Source organism: Gopherus flavomarginatus, chromosome 2 (genome assembly GCF_025201925.1).
Source record: "Gopherus flavomarginatus isolate rGopFla2 chromosome 2, rGopFla2.mat.asm, whole genome shotgun sequence".
NCBI lineage: Eukaryota > Metazoa > Chordata > Testudines > Testudinidae > Gopherus > Gopherus flavomarginatus.
The window spans coordinates 205793778-205818789 of NC_066618.1; the positions used below are offsets into that span (position 1 = coordinate 205793778).

Consider the following 25012-nt stretch of genomic DNA (forward strand, 5'->3'; position numbering starts at 1 on the left):
TTTAAAAAAATCACCAGAGTGAGAGTTCTGTATAGCAAGAATGATCTTGAGATGAGGGCTAATGCCTATGTTGTTTCAAGGTTGGCTTATTTTAATTATCCTTTGGCAGGACTTCCTGATCATTAATCATAGGATTTAGCTTATAAAAAGTCTCAGATTCTGTCTAGTTTTAGCTGGATTGGTACTATTCTAAAATGTTTACATTGGCCACCTCGCACATTTCATATTGATTTGTAAGTTCATTCACTTCCATGACTTACCTCGGTTTATGGTCCAGCATGTCTGACTACGCTTTTATATTCATTTATTTGCCCACTGAGGGCAGAGTTGGCTGTATCTATAACCTTGAGATTTGTGTAATTGTGCTCCCTTGTTGTGGAATCAGTTCTCCAACTGACTGTTATGTGACCTGGGTCTGATTAAGCAATGCAGGTTACAATAAATGGGTATTCATTTGCTGTGGTTTGCTTTTCTTAGCTGCTAATTGACTCTTTCTTTCAGTGCACTGGGACTCTTGTGAAAGAATCAATATAAATGCATGGTAATGAAAATGTTGTTCATCTTAACTACAGTTAATATAGTGTGTCTCTATTTCCCTCTTCTTCAATATTCCCTTAGTTTTCTGTCTTTAATTTTCTCTTCATTTCCCTCCCTCTGTCTTCCCACAGTAAAGGATCATTTATGATGAATATATCGGGTGCGGGGGAGAGAAAAGCTCTAAGGTCTCTTAAAGATTATACTTTGTCACCCCAAGAGGGAAAGAAGAGGTAAGAATAAAATAACACAATACTCTTTGTCCCAGATGTGCAGGATCAAAGCAAGATGTGAGGAATGTGGCTTAATCAAGTCACAAATTTATTGACCTAACTTGCTGGAAAATACCCACAGTGATAACTCTGGTAGTAGAGGTTGTTATTCCTTCCTCACTCTTTTCCACCTATTTAGTGAGAGCTGCCATCAGCCCCCTCTAAACCTGGTCCCGTCCTATTGCTAGGACACCACCACCCTTCCCTGATGAAGGTTAAGGACCTGCAGGGAAGCAGGTTGTCTCCTCACTGTACCATACGTTGGGATTCCCAACCTGATTTCTCCAGCTTCTTCGGAAGATTCCTTCCCCTAAGTCTACTTCCAGCTCTGGTATATCAAGGAATTAGCCCCCTGTGCTACAAGTATTTGCACTGGACACCAGTCACAAGGAGGCACCAGCTTGTCTGCTTCTTCCCTACTGAATTAGCCTCCCCAGGAGGGGACCCCTACACTGGTATTCATTCAATTGCCACCATTGCTAGGCATAACCTATGGGGCTCTTATTCTGTGCTGTTGAATGGAATCCCACTCCACCAGGGGAATCTCAGTATATACTCTGACATTACCATGAACTGAAATTTCCTTTTTTGAGGTAACTCTCTTCTTCTTGAAGAGGTAATAGGGCCTGCAACCACATCTGTGCTGCATTGACTGGACAAATTTACTCATCGTGGAAGGGGGAGGTTGATACTCTGAGTCGGGGTGTCAGCTCTCCTCCTCCCCATTGCAGAGCTCTAAATTCCAAAGCCTTAGCTGAATTTTTCCTTGCTGAACCCCTTATTAGCCTAATAGAGACCACCCCTCCCCTACCCATGACACCACAGATTGTACTGTCAAATACTGAGAGGGCTCACCCCTGCCCTCAAGAGGAGCTGAGTAAATTCCTCCATTATATACCTCAATGTGCAAGGTGCTATTTGTTTTGCATAAACACAAAACTGGTCAAGAACCAAGGCTCCTTGGGTCAAGCAGTACCCAGTTAGACTCCTCTGTGGGTCCCAGCACAGCTCTCAAATTCCATCCACCACATCCTGAGAGCACAACTACATTTGAGCTGGAGGTATAACTTCCATCTCAGGTAGAGGTGTGTGCACTAACTCTGGCCAAGCTAGGACACTTGAATTGGCAGTTATCAAGATGGCCCAATACTTCACTGTTACTTCAGAATCGACTCTTTCACTCTTGACTTCATCCTTGCGTGCAGTCACTGTCACTGGGATGGGAGAGAGCCCCTACAGCTACTCCCTATTATCTCCTAGATCCAATACACATTGCTTGCCCTGGTAAAGCCCACAGACCCACTGCTCCCCAATCAACTTTCAGGTCTAGCTTGGGCATCCAATCCCCTCCTTCAAGGAAACCCTATTCCCTTATTTAAGGGATTGTCTAACACTCGGTAAAAATCTCCATCTTTTCATTTGCAAATTGGGTCTGGCCATTGTAGTTGGCTGCTTCCTCAGTTATGTACAAAAACCCATCCAAGGGTACCAGCTAGATGTAACATTGAAGTTTGCCACACTTGTAGTTAATGCAAAATAATTTTCTTAGATGTCCTAGCCCTTTCTTAGATGTCCTAGCCTTAGGGTCCTAGCCCCTGCACGCTGCCAGTTTACAAGTGACTAGAGATACATGCCTCTCTCTTTAACCTAGCCTCCAGATACTCCAGCCTGGGGGTGCAGGAGATGGACTGCTCTGTTACATTTGCTGGTAATACTCCTGGAGTTGGCCAAAAGCTGGAGTTTGTCGGAAATTTCCACATTTAAAAATGTGGTTCATTCAGAACAAAAAAGATTTTTTCCAAGGAACTAAAAATCCTGAAAAAAATAAAGATTTACCATGGAAAATAAATAAATTTGTGTGCAAATGGGAAGCTAGACCTGAAATTACCCATTCCATGCATACAAATAGCCATATCTTGTACAAATGTACTTTTATTCAAAAAACCTACATGCACATTTTGCAGGTGCAGCAAAGGCTTTCATATTTCAATTTTCAACTATGTACAATTACTTTCTTTAAATAGCTTAAATTAACTTTCCTTAAATACATGCAAGATAGCTTAAGTAGCTGTCTAGCATGTATAAGTATAGGTGACCTTATTTTGTAGACTACTTCTGGAATATTTTTATGAAATATTCATAAACTAAGTACAGGCAGATTTGGAAATACTCTTGAAATTTCTTCATCACTAGGATGTGATCATTTACTTAAACTTGCTGAATGGTTGGGTTTACAAAAGTTTATAAATACAGAGAAAGACACCAAGCATATTCCACAGGGAGCTAATTTTTGCCAGCTGTTCACCTTGTTGATACACTGCCTGGTTATCTCACAGCTTTTAAAAAAAAATCACTTTTTATTTGCTGCACCAAATAGTGACCAACATATTGAGCTCCTCATCTACAGCAGGTCCCCAGTATACGTCAGGGTTGCATTCCTGAAGAGGACGATGGATACTGAAACAAAGATACCAGGGCATTTTTCCCCATAAGGAATAATGGCCCACCCTGGCTCTTTCTGCCCATACCCCCAACCCTCGCCTGGCCTCGCCTCTTCCCTCCCAGTTCCACCCCCTTCTCTGAGCGTTCTCTGTCCCCCCCCCCACTCCTCCCCTTTCCTCCCAGTGCCTCCTGAATGCCAGGGGAAGCACCCAAAGAAAAGCCATGCAAAAGGTGAAGTGATGGATATGCACCTCAGGACTGATGTGAATCAGAACATGTTCCCCTATTGATGAGCGACAGATACGCGAAACAACAGATAAGGAGGAGATGTATACCAGGCACCCCCTGTACCACAAGTCTCACAACCAGAAAATGACATTTGTTTATAAATCAGGCTCCAGTCTGACTTCAAAGCTATATGCATACAAAGTGCTTGCAGGATTGGCACTTTAAAGCTGGATGATGTTCCACAAAACCAAGTAAAATACACTTTGGGTTTGACTACATAACTTCCTTAGAAGAGCTTGTATGTCTCACATAGCTCTCATCGCAGCTAATTAAAATGTTTTTAAAATTCAGATTAACATACCACTGTATTTAATTAGTGGCCATTCATTATGGCCATATTTATTTTTTTTTGCTTCTCACAGTAGCCTGACATCCCATAAGCAAATCAGTGTGTACTCACCATGATTAATAACTAACTCTAAATAGCAGCTTTTCTCAGAGTCAGGCACAGGCTGTGTCAATTGTAGGAGTCCCTGTTCATTCTCACTTTTTGAATGGCTCCACCCTTTCAAGCTTAATATAATTATTGAGCTTCTCTTCAGAATAAAAAGCAAGCTATTCTGGGTTCCATTAGAGGGATGTGGCACTTTAGGAGATCTGAGTGATGTAAGGATGAGATAGAATCAGTTAAAGCACTGAAAGGGACTCAAGGCACTAAATATTTTCTGAGCAGAACGAAGCAAAGTGGATGGCTTTATTAAACTGTAATTCAAAGCATCAAAGACAAAGTGCTATAATCAAGGAGAGGGGACTCTGGATTAGTGTGCCTAATGGGGAGATAAAAACATTCATACTGACAATGTTTACTTGCCCATCCAGATCTAAGAGATAAGGTGAGCTTTGAAGAGGGATTTGAATAAAGAGGCAGGAGAGGATGGCAGAAAAAGTACTTCTCAATAGAACATGTGTTTATGATTTGAGATTTCCCCTTAACAAATCTTCAGTATTATTAATGAATGCTATATTTTAATTTTAATTTATTATTCATTTTGAAAAAATGATGTGACCATCCAGATAATTGTATAGTAAATATCTATTTGATTTATCCTCATAGTCTGGTCTGGTATGCTCAGAATGTTCCACAAAGATTCCTTTCACACTTAAATATTGAAAGGTGTGAAAACAAAGAAAGAAGAGGAGGAAGGAGAAACAACCAATAAATAGGAGAGAAAGGAAGAAGACACAAAGGACAGCAGTCTGCCAGTCCATCTAGCACTCACATTTAAGAAAATATAACCCCCCTTGACTCTATCTCTGCTGTTTCTTTAAGATATTAATATACTTCTTACATAAGGACTTACATTCTCCTGACTTTCTATTGATTTTATATATTAAATCTTCATAAGAAGATAGCCCAGTAATTTCTAATTCCTCTTTCTGATCAATACAATCATATTTCTTCTCCGTCTTTGTGATATCAATCTTATAGGACAAAAGCACTACCCAATTTTTCTTCTTAAAACTTTTTAAATTGTTTGGCACTGAATAGTCATAGTACATGTAAAAAATAAGTTAAAAACATTAAGATAGCAAAGCCAAGCACTCAGAAGTTAGGAAATGCTAGAATTAAGGTCACCCATGCAACCATATTTCAGCCCCCTTGTGTGTATGCATTATGATACAGTCTTTAATTACATGATCTCATACTTTTAACAAAAGATGTTGTGTGTAATTTGCTAGATTTTTTTAAATCAAACTGAAATAATAGTAATTCCATTTTATCAAACCACATTAACATCCATATAGGTTATCAGCAGAGTTGGAACCTTTAGATCTGCAGCACAGATCTGCCACTTGAGTTAATGGAGTAACTGATAACAGTAGGAGGTTTTCATCCTCTATGTGGACCAGCACTAGAGGGGATGAGACAAAGATGCTCTTTGCAGTAGGTTTCACGGATATTTGCTGACAGGAGAGGAAAGCAGAGACTCAGGAATCTTGGGTTCCATTCCAAGTTCCAGAGGAGAGTGTTCACAGACCCTTCTTCCCCATTCCTTCTCCCAAGCCTGACCCATTTTCTCATATCCATTCCAGCTAGTCATATGGCTCCAATCTCCCCATTTCTCCCTGTCCCACTCCCATCCGCATGCTACTCATCTCAGGCTTCTTGTTCCTGTCTCCTTGCACTGTCAGTCCTAGTCTCCTCCTCCAGTTTCCAAGTTTCCAGTCCCACTTACTGTAGAATTGTATGGAGGGTCTGTTAGGGGCCAGCCAGGAGAAGTGCAGCAGGATCTATGTTTATGTGGATTCATTGGCCTTAATACACATGCAAACGATAAGAATGTCACAGATTTTAATGCCAGAGGGACCATTGTGATCATCTAGTCTGACCTCCTGTATAACACAAGCAGGGCTGGCTTTAGGCCGATTCCCCCAATTCCACTGAATCGAGCCCCAACTCTGGATGGGCGGTGCGGCCCCGGCCCCGACTCTGGCCAGGTGGTGCGGCCCCGAGATCGGGGCCGGGGATAAGACGGGGACAGGGAGTCCCAGGGACAGGGAGCAGGTGTGGGTGGTTGGATTGGGCAGAGGTTCTGGGGGGGGGGCTGTCAGGAGATGGGGAAGGGGGGTTGGGTAGGCATGGGAGTTCCAGGGGTCTATCGGGGTGGTGGTGGGTGGGGTTGGGGCAGTCAGGGGACAGGGAGCAGGGCGAGTTGGGTAGGGGTGGGGTCCTGGAGAACAGTTAGGGTCGGGGGTCTTAGGAAGGAGTGGTCAGGGGACAAGGAGCGGGGGGGTTGATGGGTTGCGGTTTCCGAGGGGAGCAGTCAGGGGCAGGACATAGAGCGGGTGGATGTACTCACCAGGAGGTTCCCTACCAGGTCTTCCGCGGCGGGTCCTTCAGTGCCACGGAAGACCCGGAGTGAAGACCCGGAGCACCGCCAGGTGTGTCATCCCTGCTGGGGCCCTGTCAAATCGGGCCCCACACTTCCTAAAGCCAGCCCTGCCTGCAGTGGTCCCCAAAGAAGGGATAGTACCTCAGGAAGATGAGTCTGTGCCCAGTTTAAGAGGGATAGACTACTCCTTTTGTGTTTGCTTTTGGGAACTCTGTTAATTTAGTTAAAATAAAAAGAAACTCTGACCCTGTAATTAGACAAGACTGTGGAGTTTTGATTAAAGTCATTAGTACCATGAAGGCCTACTTCTGCAAGTTGCTGAGCTTGAAATCCTACACCTTTGCAGAGAGCTAATGCAACACCTGTGCACCACTTAAGATGTGAAAAAATAGAGATGAAGTGGGGTTTTGTGCTATCCCTTGGCACGTGGGAGAATTTCATCCTCAGGCTCCGTTTGTCCTTTGAGAAACTGTTTTTTTATTTTATTTTTTTGTTTGTTCATTTGCTTATTTTTCTGAATACATTTGTATTTGCTCATTTAAATCATGTCGGTTAGGAGTGTAAAACTGTTTCCAGGCCCTGATATCCCCAAACCCCTCAATTTATCAGTCTAACCCTGAAGTCTTTCCTTAGACAAAAACTGCCCCTGAATTCATCCCCTCAAAAGTGCTTCAGCAGCTGACTTCAGGACTCCTGCCTCTTTCTGAACTGTCTTTAACAAGCACTACATTTTTTTCCCGACCTGAATATCATCTGGATCTTCCGTAGGAGCTGAAAGTACATGTCCTGCAACCAGAGCTGTCCCCAGGGTACGGCAAATCAGGACCACTGCCCGAGCACTGCACTTTGGGGCCCCCCATGCTTCATGAGGAGGCGGGCAGGCAGGTGAGGCAGGAGGTGGGTGGGCGGGGGGGGATGAGGAGGAGTCCCTCTACCAACATCCCTGTAGCGAGGCACCCTGGCTCCCCGCCGCGCCTGAGAGGGACGGGCCAGAACAGACGCTGGAGTGGGCGGAGCCACCGCCACCTGTCCCCGCCCCCCAGAAGTCCAGGGGCGGAACAGGAAGTATAAAAGCCCGGCCCCAGCGCTCAGTTAGGTGCAGGCTGCCGGAAAGGACAGATGCTGGTGCTCAAGCTCCCGCCGGGCCGAGCCTGCCCTGTGCCTGGTACCCAGAGGAGTGGCCTGAGCTTCCCTAAGCCTGGTACCTAGAGGAGCAGCCTGAGCTTCCCTACGCCCGGTACCCAGAGGAGCCCATGGTCTGGGACCCACCCAACGATGCTGACGAGAGACAGGTACGCAGAGAGGGGGAGGTCGGAAGTGGCCCGGGGGTAACCAACCCTGGTTTGGCTCCCGAAGAGCCTGAACCCATCTCAGTGTGTTGCGGCCAGGATCCCCACTGACAGCAGCATGCCTTTGCTGCTGCTAGGGCCCCGGGCTGGAACGCAGTGGAGTGGGAGGCCTGCGTTCCCCCCGCCACCCTTCCCAGGGTGGCAGACTCCCCCTCTCCCTGGCCTGAGGAGGCCTTCTTTATGGACTTACTGTTTGAACTGCTGCTCAGCCCCTGCCTGAGGATCTGAGCCCCGTGCCTGTTTATTGCCCCGCCCTGAACCAGGGCTTGGGGCTTTATAGACTTCCTCATGGAACTGCTGCTCAGCCCCCTTGCTGAAGGAGCTGAGCCCTGAACTGCTTAGTGCCCTGCCCTGCCCAAGGGCCTGGGCTTATATACTGTGTTTGCTCAGCCTGCTGAAAGGCCTGAGCCTGAACTGCTTGTTGCCCCGCCCTGCTACAGGGCTGGGTTTATAGACTCTGTATTTGCTCAGCGCTGCTGAAAGGCCTGAGCCTGAACTGCTTGTTGCCCTACCCTGCTCCAGGGCTGGGCTTATAGACTCTGTATTTGCTCAGACCCTGCTGAAGGGTCTGAGCCCTGGACAGATTGCTGCTCTGTAGCGAGGCGCCCTGGCTCCCCGCCGCGCCTGAGAGGGACGAATCCAGTACTGGACCCTTACAATCCCTCTCCCCCCAGCCAATCAATGCCTCTCCCTCCCTCCCAGTGCCTACAGCTGATCAGCTGTTTCTTGGCATCTGGAGGTGCTGGGGGGGAGGGGAGAGGAGTAAGAGGGCAGAACTGGGTGGGGAAGAGGCGAAGTGGGAGTGGGAAGAGGCAGGGTGGGGCCTTGGGGGAAGAGGTGGAGTGGGGGCGGGGTCTGGGCTTAGCTGCGGGGGAGCACCCCTCCGACAGATAAAAACTCAGAGCCTATGTCCCGGAACCGCACCCTCCCAGAAGATAGAAACTCAGATCCTGTGTCCCGGGCCCCACCTCCTCCTTTAGGGATGGCCCTGCCTACAACAGCACAGGAATTTACTAGAAACTTGAAATACTATTTGTAATAAACAACATAGCCTACTGTAGATTCCTTGTTGTTTGTTCCACTAAATGTATCTCTTTCAGAAAGACTGGGAACAGGCTAGTCTGGCTGCTTCATTTTAGAGTGTTTCCTCTTAGTCTGAGTGTTTAAAAAAAAATACTTTTTTCAGAAAGTGGATGACTTGTTTTAAAATGACCCTAGCTCAAGGTTGTGATAACAAGACAGCTGTCCTTCTCTCTGATTTAGATGTTCCAGTCTCTTTCTTGCGCAAGGGCTGTGTTGATTTCGAGTTCATTAATAAGTAATCTTGCTCCCGGCAATACCCTCACACTGACTCGAAAGTTGTCTCTGGACCAAGGTAAGTGGGGTTTACTACAACTATCTTATACCCTGAGAAGTCTGTCTGGAAAACATAGAGTGAGAGATGTAATATGAGTTGTGGAATGAAAGTCCTGAATTTTTAATAATCCATGAAATTTCTTGTCTCAGAATTACTCTCTTCTGAGGATTTGGTGCAAAGTAAATGGGATTATTTAATCCTCTACTGCAGTGTATGGGGCTAAAACGCTTGTTCACCCATCTCCATTTGTCTTTCAACCAGAATTAGAAACCTTCAGTTAATCTACCATATCCACATGTGAAGTAGATCTTTCTAACAAAGATCTGTCCTTGCTTGTGCAGATATGAGAGTACTGGTCACTTCCCCTTCCCTGGGCTCTCAATGTGGTCCAGGATCTTTATATGGGAAGGAGGCAGGCTGGAAGCAGCAAGGAGTCCATGGACCTTCAGAGCATCTGAGCAGACCTCTCCCGATGCTCTGGAATGCTTCTTTCACAGGGACTTCAGGTACCTCTGCCCATAGGGCACACCCTGTCGGAACTGGATCCACTCAAGTTGTTCTGACAGGCAAGCAGGAAGACTCACAAAGGCACGGGTCCTTCACACAGATTTCTCTAGCTCAGGGGTAGGCAACCTATGGCACGGGTGCTGAAGGCGGCACGTGAGCTGATTTTCAGTGGCACTCACACTGCCCAGGTCCTAGCCACTGGTCTGGTGGGCTCTGCATTTTAATTTAATTTTAAATGAAGCTTCTTAAACATTTTAAAAGCCTTATTTACTTTGCATACAACAATAGTTTAGTTATATATTATAGACTTATAGAAAGAGACCTTCTAAAAACGTTTAAATGTGTGACCGGCACGCGAAAGCTTAAATTAGAGTGAATAAATGAAGATTTGGCATACCACTTCTGAAAGGTTGCTGACCCCTGCTCTAGCTACTGCTCCAAGATCTATGCAGATTTTTATGGGCAGTGGTTGGAGCTGAACCCCCTGCTCTTTTCTTTTTTACTCTTCACCCCCAGACAGAGTCACCCTGCAGAACTTCTCTCCTTCTCCCTATCCCCTCCCACACGTTTTCCCATGAGAAGTGTCAATCTGGTCCCATTTTTTAATGTTTAATGTTAGTGCTAAAGAACTGTAGAAAATATTCAGTGGCATGTGTTTAACTAATGACAATCTTTATCCTATAAAAAATTAATAAATAAATGTCAGTACATGTATGTCTTTCAGAGTGATAATAAAATGGGGAAAGCTTTTAAATCTTAATTCACTCTGATCTGAAGAGCCTGCACAAGGCCCTGTGCATCACTTAACTCCCATTTAAGACCCAAATTAATGTCTTAAGTGGTACTTAAATGGTACACGGGGTCCAGTGAGGACCTACTGCACTGGGGTGAATATCAAAATTATAGAAGATAGTTTAATCCAGTCAGAAATGTCTTGATCGATATCCTCACCTCTTTCCTAACACCATGTACAGCAGATAATCTTGTAAAGCAGTTGTTCTCACTGAAGCACAATGATTAAGGGAGAAAAAAAATCTTGTCTCCTATATCAGGTAGACAATCTAATGGACAAAGCAGAATTACTTGTAACTTAGAATAGCCAGTTTCTGCCACGCTTACTCATCCTGAGTATTTCCTTACTTGGTCTGATTGAAACTAAGGAAACCAATAAGTAGTACTGTCACTGTGAAAACTAACCATTTTATTCCTACTCTTTGTTTTGTCTTTTAACCCATTATTGATGCCTGAGAGGATTTTCCCTCTTAACTCATAAAAAAGCCTAACTAAGCCAGTGGATAACCCTTGTCCACCTGCTTGTTGGCATCCTCAAAGAATTCTAGTAGATAAGTGAAGCATTATTTTCCCTTTACAAAAGGAGTGTTGACCCTTCCCCAACATATTGTGTTCCTCTATATATCTGATTCTGTTCTTTATTATCATTTCAACCAGCTGGCCTGGCACTGAAGTTAGGTTTACTGACCTATAATTGCCAGGATTGCCTTTAGAGCCTTTTAAAACATAATTGGATTACCTATGCTATCCTCTAGTCATCTGATAAAGTGTAATTTAAGCAATAGGTTACGTACCACAGTTCTACAGTTTCATATTTGTGTTCCTTCAGAACTCTTGGGTGAATACCATCTGGCCCTGCTGACTTATAATTTAAACAATAATCAATTTATTCCAAAACCACCTTCTACTGACACCTCAATTTGGGACAGTTCCTCAGATTTGTCACCTAAAAAGAATGGCTCAGGTGTGGGGCTCTCTCCCATATCCTCTGCAGGGAATACCAATGCAAAGGATTCATTTAGCATCTCCACAACAGCCTTGTCATCTCTGAATGCTCCTTTAGCACCTCAACTGTCAAGTGGCCACACTGATTGATTTGGAAAGTTTCCTGCTTCTGATGTAATTTTATAAAGGTAGGGGTTTCTGTGTCTTTTGCCAGTTGCTCTTCAAATTCTTTTTTGGCCTGCCTAATTAGATTTTTATACTAGACTTGCCGGAGTTCATGCTCCTATTTTCCTAAGTAGGATTTCCCTTCCAATTTTTAAAGTCTTAAAGTGTTTTAACTTCCACTTAACTGGCTTCCTCACTCCTGTGTAGTTCCCTTTGTGAAGTTAAATGTTATTGGGATGGGTTTCTTTTGGTATTTCCCCTCCCTGGATGTTTAAAATTAATTACATTATGGTCACTATTACTGAGTTGTAGTCACCTCTTTGACCAAATCTTAGGCTCTGCTTAGGACTAAATCAGTAATTCCCTCTCCCCTTGTGGGTCCCAGGACTAGCTGCTCCAAGAAGTAATTATTAATGGTGTCTAGAAATTTTACCTCTGCATCCTGTCCTGAGGTGACATGTACCCAGTTAATATGAGATAGTGGAAGACCCAATAATAATGAGGGATTTCTGCTTTTTGTAGCTTATAATCCCCCTGAGCATTTCACAATTACCATCAACATCCTGGTCAGGTGTTCAGTAATATATTGCTACTACTATACTCTTATTATTCTAGCATAGAATCTTATGCCTACAGATTCTATGATACATTTTGATTCATTTAAGATTTTTACTATATTTGACTCCATACTCTTTCACATATAGTGCCACTCCCCCACCAGCATGACCTGTGCTGTCATTCCTATATATTTTGTACCCTGGTATTACTGTGTCTCATTGACTGTCATCAAGTTTCTGTGGTGCTTATTATATTAATGTACTCATTTAATACCAAGCACTCTAGTCCACCCATCTTAGTAATTAGACTTCTAGCATTTGTATACAAGCACTTATAAAGCTTCTAAGCTTATAAAACTTGTCAAAATTTTGTCGTCTGCCTTCATGTGATGTAATTGAATGGAACTCTTGTGTGAAACTGTTTGTTTTCAGTTACTATCTTTATTTTATCTGCTCCTGTCTTCCTCTTTGGTAGGATATTGATTATCCCATTAATGAATCCTTCATTAAATGGTGTCTGTCTGAACCATGTGCTTTCCCCTCCCCCTCTCAATTCTTAGTTTAAGAACTCCATGACCTTTTTTGTTCCATTTTGGCTTAGGTGGAACCCATTCTTCCTGTACAGGCACCACCTTTCCCGAAAGGTTCCCCAGTTCCTAATAAACCTAAATCCCTCCTCCAACACAGTCATCTTATCGATGCATTCAGACCCTACAGTTCTACCTAACTACCTGGCCCTGCTCATGGAACTAGAAGCTTTTCAGATAATGCTATTGTGGAGGTCCTGGACTTTAATCTCTTATCCAGCAGCTTCAATTTTGGCCTTCAGGACCTCTCTTACCTTTCCCTATGTCATTGATACTACATATACCATGACCACAGACTCCTCCCCAGCATTGCAGATAAGTCTTAGATGTCTTGAGGACCACAATCTTTGCACCTGGCAGGCAATTCACCATGTGCTTCTCTCAGTCATCATAAACTCAAATATTTAGATTTTTAATCAAATCCCACCATTACTATTACTTGGCTCTTCTTAATAACAAAGATCCCCTCCCCCAGAGGGGTATCCTTTAGTGTAGGAGGATACCATCGCATCATCTGGAAGGAGGGTCTCAACTATGAGATCATTGCCCTCTGCTCCAGCTTGATGTTCTCCTTCACCAAGACTTTCCTCCTCCTCCTCCACAATAACACAGGCTGTCTGACTCAGGGTGGAACCACTCTGTCCCCAGAAGGCTTGTTTATGTACCTCCCTGTTTCCCTTAGCTCTTTCAGTTCAGCCACTCTTGTCTCAAGAGCAAGTACTTGATCTCTGAAGGCCATGAGTTGGTTGTACCACATATCCACAATCATACATGCTGCACCCAGTGCAATCAACTGGATCATCCCCATTCTGGATTTCTGCCTGCAATATTTTTACTCCTGCAGGTGTTTTTGGTTTGGAGGGGTTTGGGTGGGGGGTTTGGGTTGTTACAGGCCTAACTTTAGAGAATGTTTATTAGAATAATGGAACCATAGAATGTCAGGGTTGGAAGGGACCTCAGGAGGTCATCTAGTCCAACTGGCTCTCCCTCTACCTCACAAAATTCCCTGTTTTCTGTTCCTGTTTGCTAGTTCTCTCATTTCTTAGGAGGTAGCTTTTTAAACCCCTGTTCTTCCTGAGTTAGCCCTGCCCCATTGTCAAGGATTAGGGATCAAAGGACAACAAACTAGAGCCTTGTAAGGAAGCTTCTCAGTTTTGCCTAGCAGGCACTAGGCTCAGCACACAGCCTCCACTCTCCCAAAACAGATCACACAATAGGCACATGGCAAGCAATGAGTAGACAACTAACGCACTCCAAGAGTCATTTAGATGCTCCTCCTTTGGCTGGAAAACTCTTCTTTTTGCTATTCTTGTCTGCTAGCATGAATCTGATTTTTTGGGGGTTTTGTTTTCCATTAATACATCCAGTTAGTCTCTTAATATTCTAATTTCATAATGATTTTAAATTTCACATATTCAAGTTACTCAAGATAGGATTCCTGTAACATTGAAATCAAATCTTTTTCTTCTCCAAATACAATATAAGATTTGTTTCCTCTTTAGTCAGAGAAAAACCCCTTAAGTAGTTCAAGACATTATTTTAATTGTTTCACTTATTTTAACTATTGATTTATTTGCATCTTTTAGTTAGTAGATGCTCTCCTGCTCTCTAATCTTTAGGAACCAGCATTCCTGGGGCAACAAACTGGAAGGAAATTTTCTGCGTCTGAATTCTCCTACCAAAGAATGGTTAATATCTTTCTGTACAACAGATTTCCTTGATGCTTGTTTATAACAGGTTTATGCCAGCAGCATTGCTGGAAGGAATAAAAATAGAACAGTGTCCTCAAACAGAGATGTCACTTGAAGGCCTTTTTTGATTAGTGGGGTTTTTGTTTTTGTTTTGTTTTTTACAGTTAATCCAGAGGACTATTTGTCTTGGACTCAAATTCACCATTATTTTTTATTCCTTGGGAAAGTTACATTTATCTGTCTTTAAATTCATATATTCTGTAGATAGGTAAGAAAGAAGTAGACTGTGATGTCTGGAAGACAGTAACTGATGCTTGAATAGTTACAAATAAGATTCACTTTGTTGCAGTTTTAATAAAGGTCCTGATACTTACCTCACGTAAATTGGTACAGGTTGGCAACAAGTTGACTTTAGTGGAGGGACATTGATTTACACCAGGTAAGGATGTGGCCCCAAATCTTAGGGCATCATTACACAGTAATTATAACTTGGATTGCAGGATTCTCATTACAGTAAGGTTGTTTCTACAAAATACAATTGATTGGTAATAAATTCATTAATATGTCACACACTAAGAAGGCAGTAGCAGCAGCTGTGGGGCAAGTGTGAAGACTTTTACCTCAAGAGTTTCTAATTGAAAATGAATCAAGGTTTTTTGCAGGATCCTGCAAGTCACTTTCAGTTCTCACAGAGAATTAATGAGCGTCCCCATAGATAATGGGCCCAATCCTCTGCTAGTGTATATTGACAGCTCTGTTGATCAAGCTGATCCCGAAGTCAATGGAACTATGGTGATATAAACCATAAAGAATCTGACCCAGTATTTCTAAAGACTCCCATCACCCTGTATCCTTGACCTGCAAGGATATGGTGGGGAGAAGGGGAGAAGAGAGATCCTCAGAGTCTGAGGATCAAAACCCTGCTCATTTTCTCATAGAAATTGGAGGGAATTTCACCTCACCCCCATCAATGGAATGATCAGAGAAAAACTTCATGTTACTCCCTTGTTTCAGGCAACCTCACTTAATGTGATTGTTGGAAAACTTATAGCTCTAAAATACCTACTGCTGGTCTCTGAACCAGTCAATCTTTGGCCCTAGAAGAGAAATGTCCTTTACGGTGCAGATTTCATGTACAGAAAAAAGTCATGCAGTCAGTAGTGCTGTCAGACTTTCACAATCCATAGTTCAAATGTTTGTCACAGTAAATTGCTCATCGCTCATGGATTGCTCATTCCCCTAGATTTGAGTATGAGTTTGTGCATACACAGGGGGTGGTGACTTTGTAAACAGTTTGTGTTTATGACTCACTAAAAATCAAGCACCCTAAGCGAACTTTTGCCCTATGCATTTTACAGGATATTAGAGAATCACAGAAATTAGAGTTGAGAAATTATATATTCTCAAGAGTCCAATTTAACTTTACATGACTGGAGAGAAGAGCATCTCGCCATTTTGCTTAGGAGGGTGCTCTACAACTAGGAAATGTTTCTCGAGGGTTGAGTTTGGGAGTTGTCTTTGTTTTGTTCTTTGAGAACTAAATCTTATTTTTCTCATTGTCATATTAGTACTCTTCATTATCTCCTTTGGAAACACCCTAAAGAATTCCTTTCCCTCTATGACCTGAGTGACACATGCTGGATGTTTCATGCTGCCAGTATTAAAACATCCTTGGAATTTCTAAACATAAGTGACAAACTTCCTAACTCAAAGTGTTGCTGCCAACACAGGGGAATTCTTTAGTTCCTCTTCATCTATTAGAACAAGGTCTAATAATGACAGAACTAAAAATTATGGCTTAGGTACAAGTGATCATCAAAATCATAGTGCCCAAGCCCAGTGAAGTTCAGACCAATAATATATAAATACTTGGTGCCTTATTAGGGCCAAATTCAAAAGGCTGAAAGCAACTCAGCTAAATTAGCTGGATGGAGGAATTTAATCAGAAAAATGTCACTGATAATTGGGAATCATTAAAAAAATACCTTGCTAGATGTCCAAAAAGCCATAGTCAAGGAAGAAGGCCATATGGATTAAGAAACAGACCTGGGTTACAGGGGAAGTGAAGGCAACTATTTAAAAAAAAAGTATATAAAACAAATAGGAGAAGGGAAAGTTGATAGTAATGGATATAAATCAGACATTAGGAATTGTAGAAAATTGATAACGGAAGTAAAGTGGCACAAAGAAGAATCTGTGGCCAGCAGCGTTAAGGAAAATCAGGAGGGGTATTTGTGTTTGTTTTTGTGTTTTGTGTCTAACTGCCTTCGTGCATTTGTTCACTGTTTGCTGACTAAAATCAATAGTACATTGAACATTTATAAACTTTCAAATTAAGAGACTGGGGTCTCTTTGGGCAGAGTTTATTCACTTTATTGAAGAAACAGAATATGTTTACTTTGGGTATTTCAAAGTTGACATCTTATGAAGATAAGAAGGCAGCAGGATTTGTGTGGATGCATATGTACTTTTTTTTTTTAATATTTTCTTTAGCTGTATAGTTTACATGTCTTCATTTTGTCCAGATTCTTAGCTTAAAACTCTTCCAATACTTCTGGATCTTATTGTTAAACATGTCACCTGTAGTCAGTAAAATGTCTATATGGTGCTCTGTTCAACAGAGATGTACATCTGCCATAGAGAGGTTGGCACTAGGGTGACCAGACAGCAAGTGTGAAAAATTGGGATGGGGTGGGGGTAATAGGACCCTATATAAGAGAAAGACCCAAAAATCTGGACTGTCCCTATAAAATCAGGACATCTGGTCACCCTAGTTGGCACATATAAAATGTCTGAAATTAAATTACACAGTACTGTGAATAACTCTGCAGAAACCAAAATGGCTGAAGTAATTCATAAACATCTTCCACAAGGGTCACTGCCACAGAAAGTAAATTGGGGCAGCTTTGAGGGCTGACCTAGCCTGCCAGGGGACAGCTGCGAAAGACCCCAGTACCACTGAATAAAGGAGGTGCCAAGCTGTCCCACTTTTTTCCATGCACAAGCACAACAATGAAGTTCCCTTTATGTACTCACTTTGTACAGGGGTGAGTGACTATACAAGGTGCAAGGCAGTGGAGAAATGCCTTGTGCTCTTCCTCCCCAAGTTTCACGTTCATCCAGGACTAGCATAGTCCTGACCCACACAGAAGACAAGGCTTTATGACTATTAGAGAACTAGTGCAAAGAATTTCACATCCTTGCTACTTGCCTGAATATTACAGTTCCTTTTCCCTATGCTTTCAAGAATGCAATTAGTTACATGCTGATGAAAATACATTAGATAATCCTCTGCTCACTTGCTTGATATCAATAAAAAACCCTTTAACCGTGCTTTTAACAGGCATGGCATGTAATCAAATGCTATTGGAAAACTGGAAATAAGGGAAAAGGTAATTTGCCATAATTTTTGTAAAATATATTTTTATTATAAAAGGGAGCAGTGACTATTGTATTTCTCCTAGCAGCATTAATGTACCTCAGACATAGGAGTTGGGCTGTCATCTACAAAAAGTCTGAAGTATGCTATAAGCAGCGCTACATGGAACCAATCAAACACAGCTTGCAAAACCACCTCTGAATTGAGTCATTATTCCACTACTGGCTATTTTTAGAGGTAGAAAATAAAGTAAACATACTTCCAGTGAGACTTCATGATGAAGATCCTGATTCTGCTCCCATCAAAGTCAGTGGGAGTTTTGCTACTGAATTAAATGGAATAGCTTCAGGACTGAAATGCTGGAGATGCATAACCTGCTCCAGTGACAAAAGCTTTTGCAGGAGCAGTGGATTCTGGATAAAGGAGATATACTTAATCATTTAGAATGCCACCAAGGCTAACGCCACAGTATCTCTAAAAATGCAACTTATCACCTTTCTAGCCTAATAGGTGGCATAAACAAAATCTACAAGCCTGATGTAAATCCATCATTTCTGCCTTATTGATGAGTTTATCATAGTCATTTTGTGCAGTCCAAGAGAACCCAAGAAAAATCATTCCGTGTTCAGTGTATCATGTACAGCCAAGGTTTAGAGAGTAATTATAGATGCCCTCTCTCTAGGCTGGAGTGCAAAGGTTTTATATCAATGATTCAAATATGGCAAAGGAAGCTAAGAAGTAATGAAAGTTTAAGAAATACAGTTTATTGAATGTGTCTCAAGGCCTTATCATTATATGCATTATAGATCAAAGATGAAACTACATCTTACCTGGAGGTAGAAGACAAGGAAAATAAGCCAATTTATAACTCTTTTTTTAGTCTAATGAACTAAAGCTCTATTCAGTAAAAACTCAAGTGCAGAACTGATGAGCTCCTGGAACGTTCAAGTGCTACAGTCTCTTCAGTGCAATTGTAGTACACAGGAAATGATATTTTTTGGACAGATCTACAGGAATTTACACAAAGGGAGCCCTGCATTATGTTTAAGGGCTCAATCCTGTGTAGTGCTGAGAGCCTTCAATTCCCATTGAGGCCAATAAGAGTTCAGAGTGATCAGCACCTCAAAGGACAAGCCCTGGGACCTGATTCTCAGTTATGCAAAGGCTCCTTTATGCCCCTTTGACAGTGTAAATGTGCCTTAAGCCAGTGCTTCTCAAGCTATCTGATGTGAGGGACCAGCAATTTTTTTTTCCAGTGTGCCAGGGACTGGTGCCATATTATTATCCTATTCGGCACTCTTATGAGGAAATTCACTGCGGACCAGCACCGGTCCGCAGACCACTTTGAGAAGCACTGCCTTAAGCTACCAAAGTGGTGTGAAAAAGAGGAGCACTAGGACCCAGTGGTGCCTCCCCATCCTATCCTCATATCATCTTGGGAGGAAACTGCAGAGAGGAGCTACTCTAGCTACCAGGAGTAGAAGTAGCCAAAGCAGGGGCTGAGGGGCAAGAAGTAATATAGGGCCGAGCCTGGACCACTCCTCGACCCAGGACTATGAAGGGGAGATTCCCCCATAAATACTTGGGGACACTAGGACCTAGGTGGTGTCTCCCTTCCCCAACCCCCCACATGGCCTTGGGGGAAAACTGCAGAGAGGCGCCAGCCAGACCCTCTAGCCCATAGAGAGAAGCAAACAAAGCAGGGATGCTGGGACATTCATAGAACTTTTTTACAGTTTTGACTGGAATTTCTCTGTCCTGTTTCCACAACCCTCCCACTCCCTCACAGTCTCTTCACCTCAGCTTCATTCCACGCTTCTTCCTCTTATCTTGTTCTCCCTTGCCCTGTCCCCTTCAACTTCTTCCCCTTCCCTTTTCATTCCAGTTACTTGATCCACTCCTAAGTAAACCCATCCCCCAAAAAACTGCAGCACTAACGTGAGGTTTGCTGCCATCACATTGTTTGCTCTGCTTGTGTGTTATTGCCCTTCCCCAGGCCTGTGTCTGGTTTATTTAGACCATAGGCCCTTCTGTTACCAATTACTGTACTTACATCAGGAAGTTATGTGACTGCAAGTAGTAATAGTGGTCCACTCCATGGGATGCTCACTAGAGGGGAGTGAGGTTGGTTCCATCAAACACTAGCTCCATTAAGATGTGGTCCACCCTAGGAAAAGTTTGAGATCCTTGCTTTAGAAGGCGTTTTTTAATCCACAACCTCTAAGGAACAACAGAAAACTTCAGGACAATGGCAGACAGGCCTGTTCCCATACCAGTTTGAGCAGGTATCATTTAAGGTTCAGTAAGGGCATAACCCTAGCCCATGTCATTGTTTGGGTTACAATTATTTTTAATTAAGAAAAAAAATGGGAAAAAAAAGTATTCAGAAGAAGAAATATGAAATTCTGGTTTTTATTTTGCATTTTTTCCACTCCCCAAATTAACCTTCTAGGCATTGAGTTCCACATATTAACAGTTAAGCAACACTTGTACAGCCCTGTCTTATGGACTTTTATAAGCACCCTCCAATTCTTTTAAAATTAATAGCTGCTGCTAGCCATTGAATGTACACAGTTTGTTCTTGCAGACCACGGTTTAACAGCATCCACTACTTTTTAATATGCCATTGATCTGTGTGAATATGATGCCTTACTTACTAGAAGGTCAGGGGAAATAAGCTCAGTGGTATCTACTGAGTATGGGAACTAAAAGATCTTGTAATGAAACCATATATGAAAAAAACATTGATTTAATAAATGCACTTTTCCCTGTGGGAGATATTTTGCCTAAATCCCATTGAACTACAGTTTTATCTGTTTTTATTAAATGAATCAAATATCAAAATAAAATTGTTCTGAAATTGACTGCTAGCTTTATAAATCCTAAAGCTTCCCTATGGCAGTAGCTCAGAGAGATGGAAAGCTTGTCTTTCTAACCAACAGAAGTTTGGTCCAATAAAAGATATTACCTCACCTGCCTTGTCTCTGGAAAAATCCCTGTCAATTTACAGACAAAGCTAAATCTCCCATTTTCAGTATTAATTCCCTCCTGAAGTACCATGTTTTATTTATAATAGAGAATTTTCAGTTAGATGCAGTGCATTTGTGCCATATAATGTAACTCATTTACTCCACATCAGAGCCTTTCAAATAAACACAGGCATTCTCCAGAATATTTTCTTTTAAACCTAAATGAAGTGAATTGGAGGTGTTCGTCCAGTTCCTGATGGCTATCAAAAGCCATGACTGCAACTTACAACTTTGCTAACAATCTCAGCAGTAGAGAACTCAGTGATCGAATGGTGGTGAACTGTGGTCAAAGCCACTGGCTACTAAAATGGGGCTGAACACAGTTGTCTAGGTTGTGGCTAAACCCTATCAAGCACAAATTCAGCTGCACTTATTGTTGACATCTGTTGTCAATAACAGGCAGTTTGCAGTGGGAGGAAGAGTATAGCATAAAGGAGTCTTTTATGTGTGCCCCTTTAAAACTAAGGCTATATCTACACTACAGATTGCTGTTGGTATAGCTATGTTGGTCAGGCATGTAAAAAGGTGTGATCCCAGATTTATATAGCTTAAAAATCTTTCTTCTGCTGGTTTTAACTATGGGCATTCTCAATAGCAACAGTAAATGTATTCTGCAATTGGAGGCATAATAATGACAGAAAGCTCTAGGTCCTATTGTCCCAAGGGCAAAGTAATCCACCAATTTACATCTAAATGAATAGCTACAAGTAGGGTGACCAGAGTGGAAGGGAGGGATAGCTCAGTGGTTTGACAATTGGCTTGCTAAACCCAGAGTTATGAGTTCAATCCTTGAGGGGAGGCCACTTAGGGATTGGAGGCAAAATCAGTACTTGGTCCTACTAGTAAAGGCAGGGGTCTGAACTTGATGACCTTTCAGGGTCCCTTCCAGTTCTATGAAAAACATATATCTCCATATACTAGATGTCTCATTTTTAAAGGGACAGTCCTGGTTTGGGGGACTTTTTCTTATATAGGCACCCATTTTTTTCACATTTGCTATCTGGTAACCCTAGCTACAAGCATACAGAGCTTGATCCAATTCCCCTAAAGTCAATGGAAAGATTGCTGTTGACTTTACTGGGGGTTGGATTGAGGTCATAATGAAAAAAGAGCATCAAGTACACTGAAGCAAAGCTTTCAGCTTTTCGAAATGTTATTCTGATTTGGCAAACACCAGTAATTTAGGTTGAGTGCCAAGGGAAATTCTTGAACAAATTTTACAGCCCAGCCCAAATACTGTACAATTTGTTTAAGAATTTCCTTTGGATCTCAACCTAAATTACTGGCATGTTTGCCAAATCAGAACATTTCGATTTACTTGAAAAGTGGCTTCAGACAGCTCCACCAGCAAAATAATCCCTAATGTACCTATGAAAAATATTTACAAGTTTTCATATATGAACAAGCAGAGATGACCCATGCCTGCTAACAATGGTGGGGCAGAGTGAGGGCAGCTGGCTTCAGCAGTGTTACTGAGCATGCTCAGTCTGTGTGAGCATGCTCAATACAAGCCAGGCAGCAAAGCTGGGGGGTGAGGGGCATATGACTCCACATGCCTCCCCACGCATTGCTTCAAAACAAGTGTGAAGATAAATATGCTGTTGCCCTACACATCAGCTTCAGTTGGCTTTTATCTAGTTGTTTCTTGTAATATTGTCAATCTTGTGAGAAGTGCCAAAATTATTCAAAGTAAGCAGCTAGGCAAGTAAACATTGCCAGATATTCAGGGAATCTGGGATCGATTTCAGCAAGTGTAGGAGGCCAAATAAGAAGAGAAATATATTTATCTTTATTCAGCCTAAAAAGGACTTAACATTTTATTTTCCTTTGAGATTTAGGCTGAGGCTTAGGACAACTGTTACTTTAGCCAAACCAGTTTACTGATGAAAAATGTTCATTCCATCACAGTAAATTCGTAGGTTGAACTTCAAAATATCTAATTTTGTCACAGAGATGTATTAATTTTCCTCACTTACTTTTCTGTATATTTTATCACAGGTTGCTGAATATTACAGCTTAAGTCTTACAATTGCTCAAGATAGAACCAGAAAGGCTTCACCACAGAAAAGATTATCTGAATGACAGGTCGGTGTCTCAGTGAAGTCATGCCTGAGTAATCACATATTTTTCTACAAGCAGAAGAAATGAGGCCTGATAGTGCTTCTCAAATAATGAGACTCCTAGGGCAGACACGCATTCCTTCATTTGAAAATATCAGTAATCTCTCCATGAACAGTGATTGCACCCAGGTTTTAGTACCAGAAGAAGTCTTTTTCACAATTGCCATTGCTGGAATACTGGAGAACCTACTTGTTCTTATAGCTGTGATCAAGAATAAGAATCTCCACTTGCCCATGTACTTGTTTATCTGTAGTTTATCAGTTTCAGATATGTTGGTCAGTCTGTACAAAACTTTGGAGAACACTTTGATCATCTTATGCAAAATGGGGTATCTGACACCTCGTGGAGACTTGGAGACCAAGATAGATGATGTCATGGATTCTTTATTTGTTCTGTCTTTGCTAGGGTCAGTTTTCAGCTTGTTAGCCATTGCAGCTGACCGATACATAACTATATTTTTTGCATTACAGTATCACAACATCATGACACTGAATCGTGCTTTAATCATCCTGGCAGTAATTTGGGCATTCTGTGCAGGGAGTGGCATTGCTATGACCATCTTCTCCCATGAAACAGCTACGGTCATTTCCTTCACTATTCTGTTTCCTTTTATGTTAATTTTTATATTATGCCTCTATATCCACATGTTCCTGCTTGCACGATCTCATGCCAAAAAGATCGCTTCACTGCCTACCAGTGCAGGTCCCCAGAGAGTTAACTTGAAAGGAGCTATTACATTAACTATTTTCTTTGGTGTTTTCCTTTGCTGTTGGGGACCCTTTCTTCTTCACATCCTCCTCATGAAGTTTTGCCCACTTAACCCTTACTGTGCTTGTTACATGTCCATTTTCCATGTGAATGCTACACTCATCTTGTGCAATGGCATCATTGACCCTATGATTTATGCGTTCCGAAGTCCAGAATTACGGAGTACATTGAAGAAGATGTTCTGTTGCACCAGATCAGACTGGAATTAGTGAATACCAAATTTGAAAAATGTTTGTAAAATTAAGCCTACAGTGCCATGCATAATACTGGTAAGAATGATGTTCAGAATTATAGACACTAAGTAAGACCAGAATTCTACAAAAAAGTATGCATATTCTTAACTTAATACACTTTGGGTAGTCCCACTGACCTCAGTAGGACTATGAATTCAGCCTACAACAGGTGCAGAAGGGCTGATCATGGGAATGGAGATCCTATGTTCCATCTTAAAAGTAATTAAAATCTTAACCTACTGCTTAACTGAAAAAATATGCTAGGCTAAATTTAACCCTGCAGTGACTCCTTTACACAGAGATGCACCACAGAGGTTAGGGCACTGAATATTGTATCAGTGCTTTCAATTCAAGGGGAAAATACTATAAAACTCTTTTAGTGAACTAACTGGGAAATTAGCTTTACATTTTTTTCTAAACTGCTTTATTATTATGTTTTCAGAATAAGAAAATATTTATTGTGAACCAATACACACAGATATGGCTGGGTGTTGGCTGGTTTGATTTTCTTGTTTTTACGTATAGCTAATTTCAAGAGAGACAAGCAGTTTTTTTTTAAAGTGTCAAAAATGTCATTAGGAGGCTGATGCCAAGCAGGAGATATTTTTGATCCTAAAGACATTTTTAGACAAAGTTTTATAGTAATTGGAAATAGGGACTAAGATTACATGTGTTATTAAATTGTTAACTGAAGTATAATGTCACAGTCGCATCGCTGTAATATTGTTATTCTGGAGGATGTTAATGGCTGCCATCTATTGCAGACTGGTTAAAGCTGATAGAGTACTAATCACTCTTCTTTCAGGCTAACTGGACTTCATGTGCATTCTTTATAAATAAAGAAGACTGCACCAAAGAAACAAGTAATTCATGTAATCAATTTCTCCTCCTAATAGAAAGAACTCAGCAAGGCCCCAAATATTGGCTAACTGCTTGAGCTAAAAGGGTAACTCTGGTGCCAGAAGTGGGATAAAGTCTCTATGGAGGGAAATTGTGAGCTGATATTCCGGTTGAAGTAAACTGGAACAAATGAGAGGTGCTCATAGAAATCAAAGATGACCAAATGGAATTAAAAACAAGACCAAAAACAAGAATTAAACAAAAGCTGGAGATTTCACAAAAAGAATTAAAGAAATATCTGGAGGTTTCCTGGAAGTGACTG

At 41.8% G+C, this 25012-nt stretch overlaps 1 protein-coding gene across 1 annotated transcript; it reads left to right on the plus strand.

The window, feature by feature from the left end:
* Positions 1–22872: 22872 nt before the first annotated feature.
* On the plus strand, positions 22873–24747 carry MC2R (melanocortin 2 receptor). Its single transcript, XM_050938852.1, has 2 exons — positions 22873–23825; position 24747. Coding segments are annotated over exons 1-2 (954 nt in total).
* The last annotated feature ends 265 nt before the right edge of the window (positions 24748–25012 follow it).

Excerpts from the sequence above, each read along its gene's own strand:
- MC2R (XM_050938852.1), top strand. The coding sequence starts at position 22,873 with ATGAGGCCTGATAGTGCTTCTCAAATAATGAGACTCCTAGGGCAGACA.